General features: G+C 41.7%; 1 protein-coding gene across 5 annotated transcripts in view; it reads left to right on the top strand.

Annotated features, from left to right (window-relative positions):
- GON4L (gon-4 like) overlaps nt 1-11,324 on the top strand; it is a 92,126-nt gene that overhangs the window by 2,212 nt on the left and 78,590 nt on the right. For 2 of the 5 annotated variants that reach the window (XM_032624262.1, XM_032624226.1), the window contains exons 1-3: nt 524-586; nt 2,404-2,934; nt 8,442-8,633. In XM_032624262.1, the coding sequence (XP_032480153.1) occupies nt 2,430-2,934; nt 8,442-8,633 (697 nt within the window). In that variant the 5' untranslated portion in view covers nt 524-586; nt 2,404-2,429. Of the gene's footprint in view, nt 1-523; nt 1,632-2,403; nt 2,935-8,441; nt 8,634-11,324 lie in introns of those variants that run through there. The other 3 variants (XM_032624244.1, XM_032624235.1, XM_032624252.1) reach the window with 3 other exon arrangements.

Below are 11,324 nucleotides of genomic sequence, written 5' to 3'. Positions count from 1 at the left end.
CTTACCCAGCTTAGCCAAAAATTTGTCCTGTGTAAATTGGAAGGTATAATAATACCATTGTCCCATAGGATTTATTGTGAAGATTAAAAAAAAGAATCACCTTTGATAACGTAGGTGAAAGCATTTTGTAAGCAGAGTATTATACAGATATGAATAATTACTATGGATTGAGTCCAAGACTGCCTTAGCTTTATTCAGGAAACTGCACTATTTGTAACCCAGTGATTCCTCTTTCTGGAATTTTATGAATTCTCCATTTCCTTGGTCCTGAATTCCAAGTGTCTAGAGGCGAGAAGGATTAATTGTCAACTTAAACCACTGAACCTTAACCCCCAGTTTTGTTTTGTGTAGGATAGCTCCATGGACAGAGAAAGCGAGGTATTGCCTTTAAATTTTTTTGCCAACAACGGACATACTAGCCCTTTGGCTTCTTTCTGCCCTAAAGTAAGATGGCACCTGTGGTTGGCGCATGCTCCTTGATGCCCTGACTCCGCGCACCGCGACTCGGGGGCGCGCACGTCAGTCACTGACGTTGGCTGACTTCCGGTGGTACCGAAGCTGAGTTTCCGCGGGATCGGGCAGGCTGGTGAGGGTACTGGGTCGTGTACCGTGGGGCGGGAAGAGGCAGGTAGGAGCTGGACGTCCGGGCGAAGGATGTCCAGGCTAAGGCGGTCGGGTCTGAGGGCTGGTGCGGGGTGCGTGACAGAGGTAGGGGAGTGAAGGCGTGTAGCTGGGAGTGGGGACTTGGGCCAGCGCTCGGCGGCGAGGTCAAAAGCGCAGTTAGGACCCCTTTGTGAAATCTTTTCCCAGGAGGAGTCCGCGCTGGGCCTGCCTCCGGATTTGCATTCATTCACTGTCGGTCTGACTGCAGTTCCCAAGGTTGGGGGGGGGGGTTCTTTAGAGCCTCTGCTGCCTTTGAAGTGCCGGAGCTGATCCCTGCACGCTACTGACTTTGAATAGTAGCTGCCTTTCTTTTTTTTCTTTTTTCCTCGTTTTTTGGACCTCAGTAATTTATCTGAAATATAAGACTCGCCTGAACTAATCCCACTCCCTTTCATTCTCTCTTTCCATTTCCTTATCAGCGAAATCTTCAGGTGTTTATTGAACTTTAATTATCAAGATAAGGACATTAGTTATTTGGCATGGGTAGGGGAATCTCTCCTAGTGTCCCGGAGAAACTGAATTAAGGAGGTTTAAAACTAACCTTATAGTTGAGACTCTTAGAAAGAACTTTATTTTGTAGTCCTCTAGTCCATGCTTTCATCTAGTCCCCTGGTAGATGGGCATTCAGGCCTTGCCTCAACATTGTCAGTGATGAAGAACTCACTGTAACAGGAGGGAGATTATTCTATTCTTGGACCTATTGTATTGAGAATAAAGTTTTTTTGGGGTAGAAAGATGCAATCAGTTTCCATATAATGCTCTTGATCCAAGATGCATAGAATAAGCACAGAATAGGAAGTTCACACACTCTTTCATTCATTCATTCGAGGAACATTTATTGAGTATCTACAATAGGGCAGATACTGCTGAGTACTAGGCGTACTAGCTGCAAAGAGTCCTTTCCCTCAAAAAGCACATTGTTTTGGGGCAGGATGGTGGGAAGGAGACAAGAAGCAATCATAAAAGTGGTAAGTATGAAAAAAGAGGTTTGCAAATAGCTGCTATGCGAACATAAGAGAAGATACCGTCCACTTTAGGTTAGTGTTGCCATTAAAGTATGATAATTGGAATTGAAGCCAAGAGTCCAGAAGTAACATAGAGAACAGTTAGGAATCTCTTTCTTGTTTTCAACACAAAATTTCTGTTAATATAGTCTAACCTTTTTAAACAACCACACTTTGCTTTTGGATTGTTTCTGTTAATGGAAATACCTGTTTATGAAAGCAACAATAGCAAACATTTATTGATCTAAGAAATTACTATCTAATGATGTAGGTGCTATTTTTATTTCATTTTATAGCTGAAGAAACTGAGATTCAGTTTAAGTAACTTATGCAAGGTCACAAAGCTGGAGAGAAGCTTGACTCCGCAGTTTGCTTTCAGCATCACGTTATTTTGCCTCCCTGATGGTAATAATAATAACTAACACTAATCACCTACTATTTAATTCTTGTAACAACTGCATGAGGTGAGAACAATTATTTTTATTTTACAGTTGCGGAAACCAAAATTTGGAGAGGTTAAGTCACTCAGCCAAGATAACACACTAATCAGTAATAGAGTTAGGATTTGAACTCAGGTAGTCTAACACTGTCTCTCATCTTCCACCTAATGGGACATTGTGCATTTGGTGTAAAGTACCGTGTTCATGATTGAACATGAATAAGTGAAAAGATTTGAGGAAATGTTATTATCATTAATTAATAGGAAGGTGATAAGAACTTGCCTTTATCCTTTCAGGATGGAACAGAAGTGGGACTTGCAAAATGTTGCCCTGTAAGAAGAGAAGAACTACATTGACAGAGTCCCCACAGCATCAGGGCAACCAGGAGGAAGATGACTTAGACCTAGAGTCAGCTGTTAAACCAGAATCTGACCAAGTTAAAGACCTGGGGTCAGTGTCAGTGTCCTGGGGTCCAAGTTACGGCAGAGCAGCTGGCCTTGAAGTGCAGTCTGTGCAGGATGCAGGAAGTCAGCTTGGTATGGAGGACCCATCTTTGAGCTCTGGGATGCTCACCGAGGACACAAACACACCAGTTGTAGAAGCTGTCGATGTGGCCATCTCTCAGGGAATCACCCTACCTTCCTTGGAGTCTTCCCAGCCCCTAAATATACACATTGGTAAAGGAAAACTCCAGGCCACTAGTTCAAGGAGAGGGAAGAAAATTACACTCAGGCCTGGGTCACTTGCTCAAGAAGACAGAGGTGATCATCTTATCGCAAAGGAGCCTTTTTCAGGAGATCCTAGTGAAGAATTCAAGGAAGAAGGAGGTAAGATATGGAAGGTCTTAGGTTACATTTTCCTTGTCAGTACCCGCTTGCCATTGCCTTTGCTGTTGTCATCGCACTCTCTGCAGTGCCTTTACAAAATAGCGTTTCTGAAAGAGGATGCTGATTTGCTATGGAATTGGAGCTGTGGTGCTTGTAAGGGTCAGCGTTGAACGTTATGAATGGGTGGAAACTTTCTTCTCCCCTGCCATTTCCTGGATCATCTTCTGTATCCTTTCCTTTCTCTTATCTTTTCATCATTTCTGGAGGGATGAACTATGTGTGGCCTTTTGTGATTTGGTAAGTATTTATGAAGTGGGCCTTGAGGAGGGGCAGTGGCTTAAAGGGAGAGACTGCTGCCTGCATCTACAGAGGTGACATAACCCTTAGGACTTGAAGGATGAGTTGTGGTTTGATGGACTGGTGGCATGGAGTATCATAGGCCAAGAACAGTCTGGGCAGAGGCAGAGGCAGAAGCAGAAGAGGTAGTGAGAGATATCTTCAGAGTGGTAGATTGTGTTTAGATTGTGAAGGGCTTTGTTTTTCACACTTAAGTGTTTCAATTTTTCCTGAAGGTTATAGCCAATTAACAAAAGAAGCAGAAGGCATAGTTCTGACCTCAGAAAGCTTATAGTCTAGTTGGGAAGACAAGACACTGCTCCAAATGAATTATGGATAATTCATTTGGAGCAGTTTAAGATATTATGTGATTAAGTGCTAGTGTGGTACAAGTAATTAGGATTTTTGAAATCAGAACTTGGATTGATAGGATTGGACGGATTGGGGTGAAGGAGTGGAGGCAGAATAGCATTTTCTACAAACACGTAGAAGTGCTGTGTTTGTGTGGGAGGGTAGCAGGGCTTCAGATAGAAAGGATAGATCCAGATTACTATACAGAGCCATGCTGCCATGCCCTTGAGACTGTATAAAGTATTGGTGTAGGATGTTGGCAGTAAGGATAGAGAAGAAAGGGTATATCTCAGAGACATTACAAAGAAAGAGTTAATATTACTCAGAGACTGATACCGTTTAAGATAACTGGACTTGGGGATGGTGAAGCATGCCTTCAAGAGGAAGGTATTTGAGGGGGTTGAAATGAGTTCAGCTTTAGATATATGGAGTGTGAGGTGCCATCAAGGGAAAATAGAAAATTGAGATTGGAGTTTTCTCAATCTCAGTTGGTAAGAGGTAGGACTAGAAATGTGTTAATTGTGGTTCTTCTTCATGGAAAGGAGCATGGAAGAAGATGACAGAGAAGGGAAAACTGGAGAAGTAATAGGGGAAGTCAAGGAGGGAGGAGAGTTTTAAGAACAGATACATCATTTAAAATTTAGTGACAAAGGAGATACAATGATGCCTGAGAAAATATTACATTTAAAGGTTGATGATCTTTGAGAGTAGATTTAGGAGAGTCTTTTAGAAAAAGGAAATCAAATGATGGCATTAAAGAGGGAGGGATGAAAGCCCCAGTAATAATTTGTGCCATGGGAGAATGGAAATCGTTAGAGGGGGCAGCAAGACTATGGAACTTTTTCCTTGGCTAGGTTGTATTTGTGATATGAAGACAGGAGGAAATGGAGGAAAATGCAGGATTAAAGTGCTAGAGAAGGTATGTAAAATTAAGTAGGGGTTCAAAGTCACTCACCTATTGAGGAGTGGAATCTAGAGAGATTTTCAGTGGTCAGTTTACAAATATCCAAGTGTAGATAAATAAACATTTATTTTTTAGGATTATCTGTAATACTACTACCCCGTTGATTCTCCCACCTTGTACTTCAATTAGCTGTATATACAAGTAATACCAGTAAGAGAAGTACATTATGACTCCTTTTTTCCCCCCAAGTAACTTTTTTCAGCCAAATAGAAATGTCACATAAAAAGCGGAAAGGAGGAAAGAAGGAAGATTGAAAATACATACATGTGCGTTTTGGAAAATATTGAAAAGTTGAAAGAAGAAAATAAAAATCACCCATAATCTTACTGCTCAGAGTAATTACTGTTATAATTTAGTGCATATTCTTTTCGTTGTTTTGCTTTCTTTTAAGTGACATTTTGGTTTTTTTATTATGATTATGTGGGGGAAGAAAACAGAAAAAACATCTAGGTTATTTTGAAGTGTCAGCATTGTGTTATAATTGATATACACTGTTAAATCATGTTTCCAGATTGCAGGTGCTAGTGATTAAACCTTTCTCTATATTGATGTTTATTCTCATAGAATTTTAATTGTTCTTTTAAAATTGATTTATGGACCCTGATTTCAACTTAAGCTGTTTTTTCCTTTCTTTGCCTTCTAAAAATGATTAACTTAGGCAGATTTCAGCTTAAAATTAGTTGGTTTTTACAGTTTTCAGCTAATTATTTTCATGTCATCAATTTGAAGTTGTTAGACTGGCAGTAAACAAGTTACAGCTGTGCTCTGAATAAGGCTTTTACTTCTCTCTCTTACCCTTCTTTATTTCTTTGGCTGCATTGGGTCTTAGTTGCGGCACGTGGGATCTTCATTGCGGCAGGCATGTGGGATCTTTTGTTGCGGTGTGTGGGCTCCAGAGCGTGCGGGCTTAGTTGCCCTGCGGCATGTAGGATCTTAGTTCCCCTATCAGGGATCAAACCCACGTCCCCCTTCATTGGAAGGCAGATTCTTAACCACTGAGAGGTTAAGAGTGGGAAGTCCCTCTCTTACCCTTCTTGACTTCTCTTTCTAAGGTCTTTGGCATCTAGCAGATTGATGAGGAAAAGAAGAGTGGGATCCTACGGGGTTCTGTAGGAGGGGAATTAAATTGAGAAGCAATGAGATGGGATCAGGAAAAAAAAGTTTGCAGAGAAAAGGAATATCTTCTCTATGTAGAGTATGGTGCAGCTGATAAACTGTAGGGACAGTTTTGAAGTAGTTCCAACTGTTTGAGGTGGAAAAAGTATCAATGGAAGCTCTACCTACCAAAGTGAGCTTCTGTATTTTGCTTAGATGTAAAGATTCTGGTATGTTTGTTTAAAAAATCATTTGCATCGGGGCTTCCCTGGTGGCGCAGTGGTTGAGAGTCCGCCTGCTGATGCAGGGGACGCGGGTTCGTGCCCCGGTCCAGGAAGATCCCACATGCCGCGGAGCAGCTGGGCCCGTGGGCCATGGCCGCTGAGCCTGCGCATCCGGAGCCTGTGCCCCACAACGGGAGGGGCCAAAACAGTGAGAGGCCCGTGTACCGCAAAAAAAAAAAAAAAAAAAAAAAAATCATTTGCATCAGTTCAGTTTTTAAATGTTAGACATTAATTCTAAAAATTATTAACAATTGTTGATTAATGAGAAAGCTCTGCTGTGCTATTGATTTAAGTTCCTCCCTCTTATAAGAAATGTGCCTGAGAGGAACATTTTTTTAAAATAAATTTATTTATTTATTTTTGGATGTGTTGGGTCTTCGTTTCTGTGCGAGGGCTTTCTCCAGTTGCGGCGAGCAGGGGCCACTTTTCATCGCGGTGCACGGGCCTCTCACTGTTGCGGCCTCTCATTGCGGAGCACAGGCTCCAGACGTGCAGGCTCAGTAGTTGTGGCTCACGGGCCCAGTTGCTCCGCGGCATGTGGGATCCTCCCAGACCAGGGCTCGAACCCGTGTCCCCTGCATTGGCAGGCAGACTCTGAGCCACTGTGCCACCAGGGAAGCCCCCTTAGGGGAACTTTTGATTTGTTGGATTTAGAATTCAACTCGTTGTACAGTCCCTATTAAAACCACAGCTTTTAGCCTTTTTGACATTGTGAATTAATCATGGGCTCCTGAAGTAAAGGAAGTAAGATTGAGAGTAAATAGAATTAAGGATTCATTCATACTTTAGTTGAAAATAAAGGCTTTTTTTCTTTGTTGACAGGGTGTCCTCCAATTAAAAATCTTGTGTATACCAGTTGAAACTGCTAATGTTGATGGGATAACAGTCTTAAAAAGTGTTATCTGTTTTGAATGGGGCTCAGTAACAAATAATTTGATCTCTTTTTGAAAAACAATTTTTTTCAACTATGTAATACACAAACATGGAAAAAAAGTTCCTAAATGCAGAAAGTACACAGGGAAAAGTTAGGCACCCTTTCACTTTGTCCTCTCGTTTTCCAAGTTCTCAGAAGCAATCACTATTTAACAATGCCTTGTGTATATTCTATAGATCTTCTGTGTATACACAAGCCTGTATGTATTCTTGTTCCTATGACAGCTTGATTCTAATGTTTGCTTTTGATATTGCATGAATGTTTCTTTGTCTTTTTTTTTTTTGGTACGCGGGCCTCCCACCGCTGTGGCCTCTCCCGTTGCGGAGCACAGGCTCCGGATGCGCAGGCCCAGCGGCCATGGCTCACGGGCCCAGCCGCTCCGCGGCATGTGGGATCCTCCCGGACCGGGGCACGAACCCACGTCCCCTGCATCGGCAGGCGGACTCTCAACCACTGCGCCACCAGGGAAGCCCCTCTTTGTCTTTTTAATGCCCCTCACGAAAAATGGAAAGAAAGGTAACACTCTTTAAGAGTTGAGGTGAGGAGAGAATTCCCTGGCGGTCCAGTGGTTAGGACCCAGCACTCTCACTGCCGGGGCCCTGAGTTCCATCCTTGGTTGGGGAACTAAGATCCCACAACCCATGCGGCTCAGCCAAAAAAACAAACAAACAAAAGAGTTGAGGTGAGGAAAGGAGAAAGTTGTCTAATGAACTGTATAACCATGTATTTATAATGTTATGGTGATTTTTACTCTAATGCTTTGTAAGATTGATCTTACAGAGTCAGAAAGTTCAGGACATTTTATAATGTATATCTTTAAAAAGTTTTATTTACTTTTGGCTGCATTGGGTCTTCGTTGCTGCAAGCGGGCTTTTCTCTAGTTGCAGAGGGTGGGGCCTACGTTTTGCTGCAGTGCACGGGCTTCTCATTGTGGTGGCTTCTCTTGTTGCAGAGCACAGGCTCTAGGTGCACAGGCTTCAGTAATTGTGGCATGTGGGCTCAGTAGTTGTAGCTCATAGGCTCTAGAATGGAGGCTCAGTAGTTGTGGCGCATGGGCCTAGTTGCTCTGCGGCATGTGGGATCTTCCCAGACCAGGGCACGAACCCATGTCCCCTGCATTGGCAGGTGGATTCTTAAGCACTGAGCCACCAGGGAAGTCCTATATCATTTATAGTTGATTAAATGTGATGTTAATGGTCATCTGTATAAAATGTCCCTTTGTTACCAGGAATATATCTCCCCCCACCCTACAATTACGGATATGATTTTTTCATAGGGAAAAAAATGCATGTTAGAACTAGAAAGACCTTAGCGATTACCTAGTTCGATTCCCTGACATTACCGATGAGTAAATTGGACCTGAGCTTTGATTTCAATATTTTTTTTAGGATACTGTCTTTAAGAGAGAGGAATGCCTGTATAGTAAATGCGTCATTAATGAAGTTATCTAACTAAAAAGGACTTTATAACAAGATGCTGATTTTTACAACAGAGTATAATTGAGAATGGACAAAGTGTGGAGCAATATTTGTGATTCTTTCAGGAAAATCTCAAATGCATTCTGGAGGGGAGATGCCTTCATTACCATCAGACAGTCACTCTGCAAAACCAGCAGCCCAGCCTAGGAAATCATCTCAGCCAGATGTCTGTGCCTCTCCTCAAGAAAAGCCACTCAGGACTCTAGCTCACCAAGCTGAGGAAGAGATAGAGGATGGTGGACTCTTTATTCCAATGGGTAGGCTTTCTTTTCTTTTCTTTGAAAAAAAATCCTCTTTATTGAAGTATAATTTGCAGAAAACTGCACATATTCCAAGGTATCCAAGTTCACTGAATTTTCAAAGATTGAATACACCCATGTAACCAGCAACCAGATCAAGAAATAATATTACCAGTACCCAGAAGTCCTTCCTTTCATTTATTACTGACACCCACCCATGGGTAACCATTATCTTGACTTCTAGCAACACAAATTAGTTCACCTGTTTTGTACTTTATGTGAAATATGAATATGTTTTTTGATTGCCTTTTCCCATTCAACATTATGTTTATGAAGTTGGTCCACATTGTTGCATGTACTTGTAGATTGTTCATTTTCATTATGATACAGCATTCTGTTGTTAGAATATTCTATATTTTCTTTATTAATTCAATTCTTAATGAGTGAATACTTTCCAGTTGTAGGCTACTCTGAATGGTGCTGCTGTGAACATTCTACTGTAGATCTTTTGGTGAACATATATGCCTAATTTTTGTTGTGTGGAATTGCTAGGTCATTGGATTAGGCCTCCTTAAAGTTTTTTGGAAACAATATATTTATTTTTTTTAAAAAATTTATTTTATTTATTATTATTTATTTTGGGCTGCGTTGGGTCTTCGATGCTGTGCGCGAGCTTCCTCTAGTTGCACTGAGTGGGGCTGCTCTTCGTTGTGGTGTGTGGGCTTCTCGTTGCGGTGGCTTCTCTTGTTGCAGAGCACGGGCTCTAGGCACGTGGGCTTCAGTAGTTGTGGGACGAGGGCTCAGTAGTTGTGGCTCTCGGGCTGTAGAGGTCAGGCTTAGTAGTTGTGGCGCATGGGCTTAGTTGCTCCGCGGCATGTGGGATCTTCCCGGACCAGGGTAGAACCCGTGTCCCCTTAATTGGCAGGTGGATTCTTAACCACTGTGCCACCAAGGAAGCCTGAAACATTATATTTTTATTGTGAAATATAACACATACAGACGAGTGAATAAAGACTTCTTTATTTAGCTTAACAAATGGTTTTAAAGTGAACACTTGTGATTTCTTTTTCTCATCACAAATAATAGACCTCCATTGCTATGTAGGTTAGAAGTTGTGATATTGGGCATCCACATCTTATTTCTGAACTTGTGGGAAGGTGTTCAGTATTCCTTATTATATGTGATGATAATTGTAGGCTTTTTATAGATATATTGTATCAGATGATGGAAAATTTTTTCCTAGTTTTCTGAGAGTTTTATCACATATTGAATTTGGTCAAATGCTTTTTAAAAATCTCTATTAAGATTATTGTATGTTTTTTTTCTTTATTCTGTTTTCTTTTTTGTTTTTTTTTTTGGTTTTTTTGGCCGTGTTGTGTGGCATGCAGGATCTTATTTTCCTGACCAGGGATTGACCTCGTGCTCCCTGCAGTGCTGAAGTGCAGAGTCCTAATCACTGGACTGCCAGGGAATTCCCTCCTTTATTCTGTTAATATGGAGAGTTACACTGATTCCTTTTTTTTTTTTTTTTTTTTGTTTGAGGTACGCGGGCCTCTCACTGCTGTGGTCTCTCCAGACGCACAGGCTCAGCAGCCATGGCTCACGGGCCCAGCCGCTCCGCGGCATGTGGGATCCTCCCAGACCGGGGCACGAACCCGTGTCCCCTGCATCGGCAGGCGGACTCTCAACCACTGCGCCACCAGGGAAGCCCCCTGATTCCTTTTTAATGTCAGATTTATTGAGATAATTTTCGTACAATAAAATTTTTCAGTGAGTTTTGAAAAATGGATATAGTTGTGTAACTGCCACTACAATCAATATATGGAACATCTCTCTCTAAAAGTGCCCTCATTCCCCTTTGCAGTCCTTCATTTTCAGCCTTTGGGAACCAGTGATCTCAATTTTATTCTTACAGTTTTGCGTTTTCTACAATATTATATATAGGTGTTACATAGTATGTATGTAACCTTTTGAATCTGGTATCTTTTAAAATTTTTATTGAAGTATAGTTGATTTACAGTATTGTGTGCATCCTGTATCTTTCACTTCGTGTAATGCTTTTGAGATTAATTCATGTTTGTTCTTCATTGCTGAGTAGTATTCTACTGTATAGATATACCACAATTTGTTTATCTGTTCACCAGCTGATGGACGTGTGGGTTCTTTCTGGTTTTTGCCTGTTATGACTAAAGCTGCTATAAACCTTCACATGTAGTTCTTTTTTTTTTTTTTTCTTTTTTTGGGCTACCCCATGTGGCATATGGGATTTTAGTTCCCCGACCATGGATTGAACCAGTGCCCCCTGCGTTGGGAGTGTGGAGTCTTAACCACTGGACCGCCAGAGAAGTCCCCACATATAATTCTTTTTTTAAAAAAATAAATTTATTTGTATTTTATTTATTTTTGTCTGCGTTGGGTCTTCGTTGCTGTGTGCGGGCTTCTCATTGCAGTGGCTTCTCTTGTTGCGGAGTATGGGCTGTAGGCATGCGGGCTTCAGTAGTTGTGGTGCACAGTTGATCTGCGGCATGTGGGATCTTCCTGGACCAGGGTAGAACCCGTGTCCCCTGCATTGGCAGGCAGATTCTTAACCACTGCACCACCAGGGAAGTCCCTGGTTCTTTGATAGATACACGTTTTCATTTTTCTCGGGGTAATAACTAGGAGTGGCATTGCTGGGTCTTACAGTAAACGTATGTTTAAACTGCGTCT

The sequence above is a fragment of the Phocoena sinus genome, chromosome 1 (genome assembly GCF_008692025.1).
Source record: "Phocoena sinus isolate mPhoSin1 chromosome 1, mPhoSin1.pri, whole genome shotgun sequence".
Lineage (NCBI taxonomy): Eukaryota > Metazoa > Chordata > Mammalia > Artiodactyla > Phocoenidae > Phocoena > Phocoena sinus.
Note: the sequence above shows the minus strand (reverse complement) of the source record. Positions and strands in the feature narration are given on the sequence as shown.